This window comes from Eulemur rufifrons, chromosome 7, assembly GCF_041146395.1.
Source record: "Eulemur rufifrons isolate Redbay chromosome 7, OSU_ERuf_1, whole genome shotgun sequence".
NCBI classification, from domain to species: domain Eukaryota; kingdom Metazoa; phylum Chordata; class Mammalia; order Primates; family Lemuridae; genus Eulemur; species Eulemur rufifrons.
The window spans coordinates 188,020,469-188,036,653 of record NC_090989.1 but is presented as its reverse complement, the minus strand read 5'-3'; the positions used below and the strand labels follow the sequence as shown (position 1 = coordinate 188,036,653).

The following is a 16,185-nucleotide window of genomic DNA, read 5'->3' as shown; positions in this document are numbered from 1 at the left end:
CCCACTAAGAGAGGAATAATTTCAGCTATCAGTGATTTAAGCTCTGCCTAAAAATAAAGAAGCAAAAGGTAGTAGGACAGCTTCAGCCTTCTGGGCCAAAGGATTTTAGAACTTTCAATATGATAATACTGAGATTAGTTTTTTTCTGGGGATTACAGGTTCTCTCATGTTACTATGCCAGCCTTTGCCAGACTAGACTTATGAAACTGTATTTGTGACTTACCTTTTTGGTTTTGGGGTATTTAGATGCAGCACGGTTGACATGGGATCCAGCAACTGACACAACAGTTGGGTCAGACCCTATTAATTGCCTGTTTTCTCCCGAACTGTCTACACTTCCAGCTTCAGTAGGAGTTACCGAGCTGTTATTTCCTCCCTCTTCCAAGGCAGCTTGTGACAGCTCTGCCTGCTGTGCACTGGCCTGCTTCTGACGCTTTAGTCTTTGGGCTGAACTGGTCCTGTACCGAGAAATTCGACTCTTCGGTCGGGGCCTAGAAGGCTTTGCTGGAGGTGGTTTGGGGACTGGTTTTTCTGCAGCAATATCCTGTAACAATAGCAAGGTCAAACACTTATCAGAAATTTCTTACCAGCAAACATTCTCTTCAATTTCTTATTCACTTTAAGCATCTAAGAATGTCCACTGGTAAAAAGGTAAGGGTTTAGGAACACTAATTCAAAATGTAATCCTTAAATATAAAATTTATATATTTAAGTTAGCTAAAGACTCTGTAGACAGATGTCTGGGCTAATTATCTCTATTTCTAATAAGAATTTATAAAACAGACCAAAAGTTAGCTAAAGGTAGTCACCTAATTTTAGGATTCTCGATAGGTAAGTGAATTCTTCCCTATGTTTCTTTCCCAGATACTGAAGTTTTAGCTTAAGCCTTAGATTCATGGTTAGATAGAGAAGGAAAAGAGGGATTTATCCTTAGAGTCCTATGAAAGGTCAGGTACATAACTGGCCTATGCAGAACATCCTTGAGAGAAACAAAATGATTTTTATCAACTCCTCACCAACAGTTTATCTGGTAGACAGAATAACAAGTTCCATTCTAGTCTGAAGGTGTCTAGTCATTCAAATTCTGACTTTTCTGGTCTCCCTGAATCCCACAAATCAGCTGATAAAAGTGGCTCTAGCTAAATGGCCTTACTTATTGCAACACAGAGCAAAGCTGAAAATACTTATTTTAACGGTTCCAAAAGACAGGTAAAAATGATAGGTAAGTGGCATTAGCAAAGGCAAGGATGTCTAAGCCCTGGAGTCTCTTCATCTCTTACCCCTGCTTGAGAAGACCTCCGAGTATTCACACCAACACTCTGTGGGGTGCTTGGGATAGCAACATTTGAAGTTGAGTTGCTAACTTCAGATTCAGTGGCTTCACTTTTTGTCTCTTCTCCAACAGGAGTCTCTGAGGTGGTGGCAGTAATCTCTATGTCAGAATTACTCTGTTCCAAGGGCTGATCCCGCCGCTTCTTTCTTTTCTCTAGATTTTCAAAAGCATGCATGATGGCTTCAACCTTCCTATCTTCCCGGGTCTAGAAAGAAATAGCATTAGCATAGAATGAAGCTTCAACAAGGAGGAGGGAAGTATTATTAATGGAAATTTATAGAAACTCACTTAAGTAGTCATTTAAGGACCTTGGAGAATATAAGATAAAAACTTAAAATATTTCATTTAAAATGGTGGGAACAGTAAAAGAAGACAAGTTCAAACATAAATTTTCCAAAACGGGTTAGCTATTTTGAAACTTTTTAATATAATAGGAAAACAGCCATCAAAACCAATTTTTCTCTGCATTTTCACAGCTCAAAAGGAACCAAGTAAATTTTCCTTAAACTTCTACTTAGAGTCATAAACATGATTGGTTTCAGCACAGTAGTAGAATATTTTACTCCATATGACTAAAAGGTTTAAAAAAAAAAAAAAAAAAAAAAAAAAAACGTCCACACTCACACAAACTTAAGTAATTCCTAAGTCAGAGCAAAACAGTCCCAACATATTTTGGTTTTGACCAGCCAGATTTTTGGAAACCAGATTATTAGAAAGAACCTCTTAAAACCACCATTAGATAATAGTCACTAGACAACTACTCTCTGTGTGTGTAGAAAAAGAAATTTAAAAATTATAATGAAATCTATTTTATGGAAAAGCCCAAATTATAACTTCCACAAAAAATATAAGAGATACAAAGTCAGGAGAAAAGAAAGGGTACACATGCTGCAGGTAGCAGGAATCACAAGGGACAAAGGGATGTTAGATGGTGCTCACCCTCCTGCTATGAGCTGGGTTCTCCTGATCATCTATAACTTCTTCCTTTTCTTCTTCTGGTTTTTCTTCTGGATTGTCTACTTCCTTTAAGACAGAGGCAACATTCAGCTATATTCTTAAGCTCTGGGAAAAACCAATCTCCCTGTTTTATTCTGTCTGGTAGCTTGAAACTCTCTGACAATTTCTAATGCTTTAAAGGGTTACTCATGTGAGGTCACATGGTAAACACACACGGTAACCCCTATTCTCTGGACTAAAATCTGGAAAGTTGCTGAAAGGATGTTCTTGCCATTACAAAACAAAAACAAAATGAATGAATGCCCACCCACATTAGTATAAAGGGCATTAAGGGTTGCTATAGCTTCCCTACCTAAAACAACATGTGGCAACCTGGGATCCTCTTCCTTTGGAGGATCAATACCACAAGGTCATCATTTGACCAGGTGAGATTACCTCATGATCACTGGATACAGTTACTTTTTCTGGAACTTCCTGTGGTTGCTGGTCATTATTTTCCTCTGGAGCCTCATTTTGCTGCTCCATCTCTAGCTCTTTCCGTCGTGCTTTTCTACGTCTGGTCTCTGCTCCAATGGTGGGTAGGCTTGGAGGAGGTGGGAGTGGCAGTTCTGCAGCATTGGGATTCCTTTTCTGTATAGGGCAATTCCGGTTTCCCTTGTGACATGCACAGTCCACTTTATAATTACTGCTCCAAAGAAACAATCAAAAGTGCCTGTCTCAGTACCCTTGAAATTCAGTTACATTATGCATTCATTACCTTGAAATATTAGCACAGTGATTTCCTCTTATATTATCTTTCAATAAGTTAAATAGAAATATTAGAGAGTCATTTCAATATTCTGTGTTTCTCTGTATAACCCCAACTCTACTACTACGTACAGTCAGTGGAAAGGAAAGAAAGCTCCTACTAAACTCAATGTTCCTAAGAATTGTTAGGCTATTTAGCAGGCAGTGAACCAGTGATGGAAAGGTTAAAGTGGCCATACTTATCTTGAGCCCACTGTCACCATGTCCTCATTTTTAGCTACTTATTCCCTACTTATTATTAATACCTTTATTCTTTCTTTTCCTTGCTGAATTAAGCAGAATATCTTTTCTTCTTAAACCAGAGCCAAACATCACTTTTTTTATTTTGTCAAAATAACCAAGGGAGAAAAAGCACCTACTTTATAAAACCTATCACATATTCATTTATGACTTGCCATCTCTGTTTTTCTGCACTGTCATATACAGCTAGATCACATGGTTTGAGTGGATGAAGTGAATCCTTAAATCTCTCCCTCAGCTTTATAAAGGTATAATTGACAAAAAAATTATATACATTTAGGGTGGGGGTGAATCTTTAAATTCTCATCCTAGATGGACCCTGGCAGAAGTGCTCTGTGCATAACAGCAGATGCTACTGCAATTTCTCATACATATCCCTTTTGCTATTCTTGCTAAAGAGGCATATGTCCAAACATCTTTGTCAAGGACACTTGTGAGCTGTATTATACAATGTACCTGTATCTCTAAAAAAAACATCTTAAGTCTGTATTTTCCTTCACAATTTCTAGGCAGACAATACATTACTGATGAAAAGATTAAGTAAAAGGAAAGGGCAAGAAACAAAAGCTGACTTTAAATAGAGCTGAACAGCTTAATATGAAAGACAAAAACATTCATGTTAGGAAAGGTTTTTGAGGTCTTACCAGTTACTATACTCATAATCAAATGCTATGGTGACCTCAGCATCCTTGGTGATGGCAGACACAGCATAGATACACAGGTGAATCATCCCATCTGCAATCATGTGCCGCACCTGCGTGAATAAGGCTTATGGTTAGAATTATCATGAAGACCATGAACTTTTCATATGAGAGAAAAAACCTTTTAAACAAATAATTTCTATCCATTTAGAGTTATAGAAGTCTGTTATTTAACTCCATCATTTCATCTGAAACTACTATATAGTAATGGCCTCAAGGTTTATAATACTTCTTGAAATAAATGGAGAAACCTTGAGATGTTAGAAATCAGGGTAAAATCTCTGCTTTACATCTTACAGCTTTTTCCAGTTGAACCAGAGAATTAAAATTCCTTAGCCTGTAAGTAAGGCCGTGAGGATTTTCTTGTTGCATCTGATGTGGTTACATACGCCGAGCAATGAATTCTAAAAACGTCTAGATTCTCTCATAGCACACTATTTCCTAAAATCTAAAAAACTGCAACCAAATAGCTTAGTTAGGCCTAATGACATTTACTTCCACCAAAAGGCAATTTCTTTGATAAAACCTCATTGACTTCTTATCCAGTCCCTTTTTCCTTAGCTAATGCTGATTTGGTTTTTTTGGTTTTTTTTTTTTTTTCTATTTCTGCCTTCTCTAAAGAAAATTCATTCTTTTGCCTCCTATTCTGCCAGTATAAAAACACCATTACTTTTGATTTTTATCTCTCATAAAGAAAGATCACAACTATTTTCTACAGACCTTTATCTGGGTGAAGTTTTCAGACTGCTTCCTTCAGTAAGCTTGTCCTTTTGGTGGTTCCATTCAAAAGGAAGTTGCTACGGATATCTTACCTCTGCATTTGGTGTACATGATCTTCTGATGAACCGAGCATCATTACCGAAAGTACGGGCATCCACACACATCTCTACACCATTGAATTTTGAGTAGAAGAGCACAAAAGGGTATGGTCTAGGGATATAATTAAAATTCCTGTAATTCTCAACACAAGCAACAAGGCCACCCCATGACTCCAAATATAAAGCATATGCTAACAGAAGAGGCAGCAGTCCTTTGCAATGCCTAAACTTGGAAAACATCACATGCTTGTCTGCTTTTGATTAAAGAACAAGCACAAAGCAAGGAATGCTTGGCTTTGGAAAGGAGTCATCACCACTTTATACATTAAACAGTTTGCAGATTTATTTGCACTTCTCTACAAACAGCAGACAGGCATGAGCTTATTTGAGTTGTAATCTTTTCCCCAAGAGCATCCTATCAAACAGGATGATTTTTATAACAACACTGGCCAGCCAGGTCCACGTTAGCCCTCACTGCTCAATGAATGATGTTCTTACTTTTTGAAGAAATGCCCATTGACCTCAAATTGCTGTCGTAACATGACTTTCCCACGATACTCTATTATAAGAGTGTCTAAAGCCAAATCTCTTGCGGCCCTCAAGATCTTCCGGTGCTTTTGAACACGAGTGACTCTTCCCAGCTGTAACTGAATAAAACCAGAGTAGTAACATTAAACAACAGCAATAGCAGCTTAGTAGACAGACACAAAAAATATTTCATAATTTAAAAAATGTCACCAATAGTTTCAGATTTTATCTATGTTATTTAGATCAATGATCAGATAATTTTGAATAATATAAGCTCAATTTTTCTAGCAAACATGCTCCATCTGGTGAACCTACCACCCCAGAAAAGGCAAGAAAAGATCAAGGAAAAATACATGATTAAGATTTTAGTGGCTCTATGTCTAATATAAGAACAAGAAAGAACACGCTTAGCTTTTTATAAATCTTACATAATTCTTGAGGCTGTATAAAATTTCCCACCCTAATTCATCTATTTTAGATTAATAAAGATAGTTAAAAAATATATATCCAGACAGTTTCCAGTTAATATAACCTACTTTTGGTTAAAGATGATCAACAGCTGGCTAATTTGTTATTCTAAGGCCTTGTACATTTGGAAGAAACAGTAATTCCAATCCCTGCCCTCCTTCTTTGGTTTTTAAAATCTCAACTGCTTACATAGAGTCTTTAACCCTTTGGTCCTTACCTGCATTTGGGAACCAATAACTGTATTATTACAGGCCAATTCAGTCTTATTAATAGTGTCTAAAATTGTCGGTTTGCCCACAAATTCTTTGCTAGAATGTAGATGTTGTTCAAGGGCGTTCTGTACATCTGCACTGTACTGATTAGCAAAAGCTTCTTCATACTGATCAGTCCATAGTCTTATCCGATTTTCCCAGCCCTCAGTTGTATTCTCATCTAAATTCTGTGCTTCAGAGGGAGAATTCTGTAGAGAACAAAGGTCAGATAGGTTAGCAGAGTCCATGCATAAACAAGGAGGGTGGGGGAGGGGAGGGGCAACAAGCTGAGCTTCCAGAGAAAATTTGTTTTCACTTGGCAATTGGTATGACATGAGAGTAATGGACTGGGAGTCAGGGCATCTGGCTTCTGTCATAGTTTTGTTACCAATGAGAGGTGAGACCTTGGATAACTTCTTTAAATGAGGAAGCTCAGTTTCTCCATTTATTCAGTGAGAAATTAATATGGATCATGGTTCCATCTCATCACTGATTTTAATGACCATTTTTAAGTCATAAAAATCAATTTTGTTCTTATCAAAAGATTGACATCAAGTTCATAAGAAAGTCTTCATAAAAATGAATGGTAGAGACCTCAAAGCATCAAACTGCTTAAAATTTCAATACTTATTGAACATCTATGCTAGCGCAAACTGGTTTTACTACTTTCTAGGAGCATGATTGTTTTTGTGTCACTTCTTATTTTCATTTTAAATTAATACAAGTTCATTTTCAATATACCTGTGATCCCAATCAATCAATCAAATCATAATCTAAATATAAAACGTATTTTGGAGTATATTGCTCTAACACACTGTTTTCAGCAATTTGAATTGTCACATTCTAAATAATCTAAAGAGAGGAAGTGAGGGGAGAGGTAGGGAGAATATAGAATATGTTTAAGAGGTACTTTGCTATAATACTCCTCTAGGAAAATCATTGCCCTCTATGGGGACAGTACTGAGAAAAGATTATTATATGTCAGAAACAGCATCCTAAACAGACAGTGCTTGACCTACAGAGACACAACTTAAGCCCAACACATGTTCTCCTCCATGGTGTTCAAGATTTATAAGGTGCCATCAGAAACAAAACGAACACTGATAGTGATGATTAGAAGGAAGACACTGTAGTACCAAGCTACTTTAAAAAATCCATGTCCACACTAAACTTGTAAAAACAGGCATAACAAAATTAAATATACTTTCCACGAATGGTATAGTAAACACTGATGTCTATTTTAACAATGGCTTTCTTTCACCACTTTTGTTTCACTGTTCTTGACTGATTGTTGTCTACCATCCTTTCCCCAAGGAATAGGAAAATGGAGGACAAAAATTAACACCATTCTTTTCTACATTTCTTATTATAGTCCAAAAGACTAAACAATAAACAAAGGGGTCTAAGAAATACCTAAGGTCAACACTGAGGATAGAATAAATATCATCTGCTGCTTGATGTTGTCAATAGCAGTTGAGCAAAAGAATTACGTAAAACCTTAGACTGAAGGGGGCTTACAGACTAAGGATTAGGGGTGCCCAAACAGTATTTCCAGCTTTAAGTATCCAGCAGTGATCACTAAACTTATGACCTGATAAACTTATTGTATTCTGGAAGCCTTTGCCACAGTATTAGCAACTGTTCACTAACATCAGTGTGAGTCAGGGCACTGGAGACTTCACCTCAGTGGGTTTAAGGTAGTTCTGAATAAAAGGCAATTTTGCCCTCAAAAGACATTTGGTAATATCTAAATGCATTTTTGATTACCACAATTGAATGTGTGTTACTGGCACCTAGTGGGTAGACAACAAATAACCTGTTGCTAGACCAATGCAAAGGACAGTCCTCTTCATAACACAGAATTATTTGATCCAAAATTTCAACAGTGTCAAGGCTGAGAAACCCTGGGTTTAGAATTAAGTCTCCAAGAGGGAAGCTCTTGGCTTTGGGATTAGAAATCCAAATGATAAAATTTTCCCACTCTTATGGCTCCCAGTTGGATTTTGGGGGGAGTTCTTACTACTAATTCTGAGAACAAAATTTATAACTTGATTAAAGTTATTAAGATGAGACACAAAACAATTCGTATTTTTCATTTCTTTTTTTAAATTTTTTTTTACTCCAGCAGAATCACCTGTAATATTTTTCTTTTCTGTCTAAATTTTAACACACCTGTGGGGCTGTCAACTTCTTGAAACTGTAAGCAAAGTTTGGGGTTTATATGTTTCCTGGGACAGCCACTCTATAGCTTCAAAAAGATCTCAAACTTCTGGAGGTAAGTTATAATAGTTGGCTGATAAGAGAAAGGGGCCTAGCAGCCAGGATCAGGGTTATGGCTGCCTCCAAAGTCTATTTAAGGGTCCCTCTAAGAAAAGGTCCTATTTACACATTTAGGAATATAATACTTACAAAATTAAACTAGAACTTATTTCTAATTAAATGCTTTAAAGCTGTAAGTCATGACTTGGGAGGTATGCTGTACCTATACACACACAGGTAAAGGATGATACCTAGACACTACAATCAAATCTCCTTTTGGCAAACTCTTGTTTTTAATCAACCAACACCTAGAAGTTCTTTTAAACCACTGCACACTATTCTCCAAGCTCTTTACAAAATCATGCCTCATAAGCTCCATTATTTGATAACTGAAGAAAAGAAACACACTACCATTTCCTGAGTCTTCTCCTCCAAATAGGTATGCCAAGAGAAAACAGTTAATTCCTATCAATAATGCAACTTTCCTGATGATGAGATTTATACTTCCAACTGGCAATTAAAGCCCACATGGTACTAGGGTGGTTGCACAAGAGATCCTCCCATAATATTATCATCAGAAAAACCTTACTCCAAGGTTGAGCACAATAGCAGTGACAGGACACATCAGCCTCATTTTGTTTGGCAAACGTCACTTACCCCACAGAAAAGCAGCTAATGAAAAACCAATAAATGAAAGTGGATCATAGAAAGGGAAAATATTTCAGAAAATGGCCAAGAAAATCTACTTTGGAGAAAAGCTCTATGAATAACTGAATGGCAACAACTACAAACTAATGAAAAGCAGAGTCCAAGATTCCCAGACCATCATTGTCAGGAAAGAAGCTGACCAAAATGCAAGATCACAATAGATTACCCCTTACCTTCATCCGCAAGGACTTCCGGGATCCCTCTCGAAATGCCTATCCCAAAGAGGAAAACAAGTAGAACAAACAAAACTTGGTACCAAGAATGACAGTTATACCTATCTGAGACTAAAACTAAGGCACAAGCTACTGTTCTATTCTGTCCCCTTTTCTGTAGGTAACAAATACAGAATTCCCCAAACTATTATCAAGAATAGGGGTAAGCTCAAAGCCAATGTACTCTGAGACTAATTTTAATACTTTCTATTGTGGAGCTAAAAAGTAATTAACAGGGAAGAGCATGCATCACTTAAATCCTATATGCACCCCTGATACTAAGAGAAAAAGTAAATAAAAAACTTTAAGTAAGGTTGCAGATTTACCAGTTTTGAAACTAAGAAGGAAACAAAGACCAATCCCCTTAACAAGGGGTGGGCAAGTCACCTAGAAGCAACAGAGTTGCTGTGATGGGGAAGAAAGAACACAAACCAGAAGAGGTTTCTCCCGGAGACTTTTGTGCCGAGAATACAGGAAAGTGACCATGACACTGAGGAAGCCTAGATCATTCAAGAGATGTTTCCTGATTTTTGTTTTTTGAAACAAGGAAAAACAATCAACCCAAAGACATGAGGCATGTAACCAGGACAAGAATTTCAGGCTGTGCTTTGGGGTTGAGAGGCAGGGATACTGTAAGGATAGTGGAAGCCTAGACTTGAGGCTGCAACACATATAGGCATACCTGGGATGGGGGCCTGTGAAGAAAGTTGGAGCCAGTGGTGATGATATGGTTTGGCAGAAGAGAGGTTGGTCTATACGTACATAACACAATTAGCTGATTTTTGCAAGCAGAGCAAAAGTGGCCCTTCAAACATCTGGATCAAATGCCTTAAAAGAATTTTGGTGTATTCTTGCTCCAAAATTTGAGCTATTCCAGACACATTGCTATTTAAGATATTTTTACCCTTCATACCTTAATTTTCTTCGTCTTTGGTGCTGCACGACCCTTTTCTGGACTCTTTTTCCGCTTCTTGGGTTTGGTTCTTCTAACAGTTAAGGTGATGCTTGTAGGTGTGTGCTGTGTTGCTGTATACAACACAGTGGAAGGAGAAAGCTCCTCATCCCAGCTTTCTGTTGCACTGCTATCCCCACCTGAAAAAACGTGATTTCATAGTTCAGGCACTAAGAGCCTGAAAGTATGTTAAAAGCAGCTTATTTCTTTAGGTGTGCCTCATGTCCAGTTAAGTCATTACTTCCGTTAACTCTCTCATCTGGAAAGCAACATAAATACCCATCTTTCTTATGAAAATAAGATACTATCTATATTATTGGCATTAAGCATATAAACCCTGTTCTGCATTGTATCTATTTCTCCCCTCATATTCCGTCCCTAAACTCCTTTGCCTTAATCTGTAACAATCTGAGACTGGCTAATTTTTTAAAAAAGGAATCCATTTTTTTGTGTGTTCACAAGGAATACCTTGATTGCTACAGGGCTAAATGCTGTTTCCAGATAACATTTAGTTTACTACAAGAAAACTATACAGTAGTCTTGAGAGGACTTCTACCTCTTTTTATGAAAAGAGCTGGGGAACATTGAAACTCCTAAGAAGGGTTCTTGAGCTGAACATGTAAATCACAAAATATTTATATGTCAAAATGTGGGCCTAATCCATCTTCTGCTCACCTGATATGTTGTCCTGCTTCCGCCGATGAAGTCTAATAACCTTCCCCCTGCTCATTCCCCTAAAGAGGGAAAATAAACTTAAAGTAGTCCTTCCAACAGCATGCAGCATATCATAGCACACATGGGCGAAGTGTCTCTGCATATTCTACCCCCTCCCTCCCACCTACCAAATGTTTCCAGGACATTAAATTTCATATCAAATTCAAAAGCTTTAACATCAATCTCTCATTCCTTGTTGTCAGCAATTCTCACCTAGTGCAGAGAATTCGAGCCAAGGAGCACTAAGGAATCATCTACATTAACAAACACAAGAAAGAATACTTTGAGCTTTTCCCTACTAGTAAGAAATCCTAATCCCAGCAACCCAGACTTGAATTTAGATGGAACGGGATCTTACCTGCACTTGTCACAGTTGAGAAGGAAGCCATCCTGAGAAAGACCACAAGGACACCAGGTAGGAACAGTCTCTCCTTCAGAGTTCGGGCTGTCTCCACAGCGTTCCTCTACGGGCGACGGCAGGCCATTCAGGTCAGAACGAGGGATGATCGTCTGGACAGGGGGAGAAGCAGGAGGTGTCGGAGGAGGAGGGGCTCCGTAATTATGATCCTGAAAATAAGATTTTTTAAATCAACAGTGTCCAAACACTGGCCCCTCTCTCCCCTAAAGTATGGTACATATGGAAAGAAAGAAGAAAGTAGTACCCTTTGTTTTTTGGCTTCAACCAGGAAAGTGATAAAACAAAATGCCAAGGTCAACTGGGACATAAAAACAAGAACAATGATGCAGGGCTAGACGTCCGCTGGAGGCAGGGAAGTGCAAAAGGGGCAACTTCGTCATGCTGCATATAAACATTTCAAGAAAGTCACAATGTATAAGAATGGATTACACTCCAGGAAGATCACTGCTCTGGAGAGAAACAAATGCATACTCACAGCATAAGGCAGTCCTCGACACCCATGCCTCTGAGTGGTCCCATAATTATGAGTGGAATACACGCTCTTCTCATTAACTGCTGGACTAGCCTCCACAGATTCAGGGCTGCACAAAGGCGAAAAGCAACGCATGATAGCATAACACCTAATCTTCCCTTAAGCTAACACTTTACTTCCCATTCTAATCCCTCCTCTTTACATAACCACCAGCCACTAGAATAAGAGAAAGAACTCAGTGAAACAATCTGATTAACATAACTAAGCCTATAAATAACAGTAGAGTGTTAAATGTGGATTTGTGTGTAACATGAAGCCAGTACAGGCAGATGTCTCAAGGCAGGTACCTGGGATACAAGGTGTCCCTAATGACAAACACAAACGTACCAGCTGAGCGGGGAGTTTCCCCTAGAGAAGCCACTCTGGGCTGGTTTAGACTCAGAACTATTCTTCTTAATTGGATCTCTTAATACTTCCATGAAACCTCACATGACATTTGCAGTGAGTGAGATGATGAAAGTGCCTTCTGCACTGCCCCAGGGACCAGGCCCTCTTCCATTCACTACCAAGACAGGATACCCTGAAGAAAGTACAGGTAAAAACAATGGCATCTTATATTTATCACACCTCTCATCTTGATGAACCCCCAAACACCTTTTAAATATTAGAGTAATAATTTCTCATCAACCAATGACATGCAAGCATATCAAGGACACAATTATTTAACAGCTGCATGGTAATACCAAAGAATTTCAAAATAATCAAAACTGAGTTCGAAAATTGTATTAGTCTAGTGACAATAACAGTAGCAACACCTACCATTTTGGATCACCTATTATTTGCTAGGTGCTTTATATATATTCTTTAATTTATGTAACCACTAAACCTGGCAAATAGCACCCCATTTTAAAGTGGGGGAAGTTCAGGTGGTAAGACTACTTGACTTCCCCAAGGTCACATACAGACAGAGCCAGAATTTGAAACAAAGTCTGTCTGTCTTCAAAGCCTATGTACACTCCTTCTTGCTCTTGGTTTGGAAACCAGGATAATATTTTATCTTTAAAGAAAATTATTTGAGATTTTTATTAACCAGGCTTAGTGAGAAGCTTGGTTTACTATTTTTTTTATACCCTCACTGAGTGGAAAACAAACTATTCAAGCAGAATTTATTAATCATAGAAGAATTACAAATATATTCAAATTTAGAAACTTAACATAAGCCTTTACTTGATTTTTAAAAAGGCATAGGTGGCAAAGGATAAAGGAAGAAGGATCTTCAACTCTGACTGTTACCTGGTTAGGTTTGGGGGAATTTTGAAAGATAAATAAAAAATGTAATTTTATGACCTTGCAGAATTGAATAGCGTATTACTGTAATTTATATTAATTAGAAGAAAGAGTCACAAATTAGAAACTCTAAGGACTAGTATAACTCAACCTGAGAGAGTGGGTCTTCTAGGGAATCAAATAATGCATACTATTTGCCTCAAATAACACACTTTTCCTGCTTAAAGATATACAGTATATAGTACTCGGCAGGAATAAAGTGTGCAGTTCAACATGGTGCAATGTCAGTTGAGAAGTGAGGGATAAGAGAAAATTCTGAGATATGTATCCAACTCACCCAGTTATATGCTCCAAAACTGTGAGAAGGGATCTTATTAATAACAGCAAAGGTAATTTCTAGGTGAAGAAGAACTTCAGACAGAGGAAAGTATTCTCTGTTAGTGAGATGCATGCATTTTATTATTTGAGAGTGTCTGTAAGATGGGTATTGTGGGGGGCACATCAAGAATGCAGGTCAGTATTCTTGAGAAAAAGATGATCTGAATATGGCTCACTGAGAGGCAATCATCTCTGAGCATTAGGAAACAGGTGAGGTTTCCTAAATGAAACCAAAGGCAGACAAGCATTAATAAAATGAAGGTATAATTAAGTTTCTATGATGGACAGTTAAAAGAAAATAATACATTTATACATTGTTAATTTACTAGGTACATTACTAGATAAACAAGTATTTCAAAGAACTGTACGTATTTTATATAGGAGACTTTGTACGACTGAACACATGGGGTGAAACATGACAGCTGTTCATTAGGAATGGATTTGTTTTTTTGGACGAGGGGGAAAAAGGAAAGTTGCATGAAATAAAAGATGGCCATGGAGATGGAGCTATGTTGGTTGTATCTTACCCATCTCCAAACGGGTAAATATGAACATATGCACTTCATGTGCAAGTCTAGGGAATAAAAATAAAATGTATATTGTGGAGGTTAACAGGCCATCACACTACACAATACTTTCTCGTCAAGCACAGCATCTAATATATTGCTATGCATGCCAAATCTAAAATTTAAACTCATATCTTTTGAGGAAGAAACTTTCCAATTTCCATATTGGTTACTGATTAAATTCATAGTAAGATGCTGACAGGTGAACTATAGAATTTCCTAGAATATTCCTTGATATATATATCAGTTATCTGTATTTTAAAATATGGATTAAAAATTTGGAGTATTGGAATTACATCTCTGTTAGCCAAGTACTTTATGCAGATGTAATTACACCCTTTTTTCTCCTATAATTGAATTGCTATGAAGGTTGGGCACATATACAGAAACCAGGCTCACAATAGATATACTCCACCAATTGTGTTCTAGGGACAATATGCAACCTGCTATCATGCCACCTCTTGGAAAATTCCTGAAATTCTGTTACGGTAGAGTTGGAAATTCAGAAAAATCTTTGTTTCTTCGTTATATCTACAAGTTTTTCGTAAATATTTTTTAAAATGCATATTGCATATTGCCATTAGATTTAAAATCCCATGAGGTAAGGTCTAGGTCTTTTACTTAGATGAGTATGCTGCACTTAATACCAGGTTTAGGCTTAAAGTGCCTAGAATAGTGCGTATAGGCACAATGAAACATTAACAAATATCAGTCATAATTTAACAGAATGGTATGTAAACTGGTTATTGACATTCTCTCCCTTTGTAGGAATACTAAGGGAATAACTGTGTAATTGGTTGTGACTACAGTTATCAGAAATCTGTCTGGAGATTATGGATGAAAGTGTTTCAGGAAATCCTAAAATACGCTGGTGCTTAGAAACTGCGGTCAAATTTGTAGACCAGAAGTATTTTTGTTTCTGTAGTAACTCCTGGATTCCCTAGCAACATTTATAGGCAGTCATCTCTATACTTTGAGAAAAATATCAGTTGTAAGAATAACTACTTTGGATCTTTTTCTTATCTACAAATAACAAACTTAATGGTTTAACCTTTGTTGAAATTTCTGATAAATGTTAATGCTGTCTATCCACATAGTTTATTGGTTAATCCATATAGTAGCAAGTTAGTAGCTGACTTAATAAAAATCCATACACACTATACAACTGGGCTACATACTAACGCAGGAAGATTTTTAAATACTTTATTTGGGGAAATAGCTGTAAATCAGAAATCTCAGCCATTGGCATAACTAAATCTCTTTGGCATGCAAAAAAATAACAACAAAGAAAACAAGAAAAAAAGGTCTAGAAGGAAAACAATTCACCATTCCCCATCCCCCACCCTCCTTCCTTTTTATATGGGAATAAGCCCCCAAACTGCTTTCCATTCTAGACTACCCCAGAATATTACATACTACTTCTTAGGGTAGCTTTAAGTCTTCCTCTATAAGGAACTCAGTAAACAAATAAGTTATAGTAGGTGGCTTTATGAAGAAATAAACACGCTCTTTAATATTCTCAGTTTTAAGGAAGAAAACCACTATTAATCAGGGATGTCGTTCGACCCAGAATTCTGGTACAGTTGCTTTGCTTTGCTGAAGGGGAAAGAATTCCCGGGGACCATGAAAATGGCAAGAGAAACAGGGGAATTAGAGCAACACCCACCTCACTCAAGAAGTGGCTGTGGGATCAAGAGTCTGAACTGGACCTGAACATATTCAAAACACCAGGATTTTTCCAGCCCAGACCCTAATCCCTGGTACTGCCTGGAATAGACTTGGCTTCTGGGGGTGTGCTGCCCCCTAGGCCCCTTGGGTCTCTTTCGCTGGACTTTCACATCCTGGTGTAGTGCCACTTCGTCTTGAAAGGTAGGGGGCTTCCACTTCCTTTCTGTAAGCAAGGAAGATTGGGTACAAGGGAGGTAAAAGGACAAGAGGGGGAATCTGTGAGCAGGGGGAATCTTGGACAACTTAAAAGAGAAGGGATACAAAAGGCTAAAAATTTTAAAACTGAATAATATATAAATTGTATAATGAAGGCCTACCTTCATTGTCATTTGGCATTTAAATTCTTCAAGAATTGAGAGTATTATTTTAGGGATTAGGCTTTTCGACA

The 16,185-nt window shown here is 37.6% G+C and overlaps 1 protein-coding gene across 11 annotated transcripts in view; it reads right to left on the bottom strand.

Annotated features, from left to right (window-relative positions):
* SETD5 (SET domain containing 5) overlaps positions 1-16,185 on the bottom strand; it is a 91,817-nt gene that overhangs the window by 40,292 nt on the left and 35,340 nt on the right. For 2 of the 11 annotated variants that reach the window (XR_011234106.1, XM_069476058.1), the window contains exons 4-15: positions 11,842-11,947; positions 11,307-11,458; positions 10,910-10,968; positions 10,196-10,374; positions 6,070-6,312; positions 5,355-5,503; positions 4,851-4,968; positions 3,982-4,091; positions 2,726-2,975; positions 2,273-2,356; positions 1,281-1,538; positions 224-544 (exon numbers count right to left, since the gene is read on the bottom strand). Coding sequence is in view for 10 of the 11 variants with exons in the window: in XM_069476058.1 (XP_069332159.1) it covers positions 224-544; positions 1,281-1,538; positions 2,273-2,356; positions 2,726-2,975; positions 3,982-4,091; positions 4,851-4,968; positions 5,355-5,503; positions 6,070-6,312; positions 10,196-10,374; positions 10,910-10,968; positions 11,307-11,458; positions 11,842-11,947 (2,029 nt within the window). In the remaining variant the exon portion in view is untranslated. Of the gene's footprint in view, positions 1-223; positions 545-1,280; positions 1,539-2,272; positions 2,357-2,725; positions 2,979-3,981; positions 4,092-4,850; positions 4,969-5,354; positions 5,504-6,069; positions 6,313-9,243; positions 9,283-10,195; positions 10,375-10,909; positions 10,969-11,161; positions 11,203-11,306; positions 11,516-11,610; positions 11,815-11,841; positions 11,948-12,225; positions 12,419-15,735; positions 15,961-16,185 lie in introns of those variants that run through there. The other 9 variants (XM_069476061.1, XM_069476054.1, XM_069476060.1 and 6 more) reach the window with 9 other exon arrangements.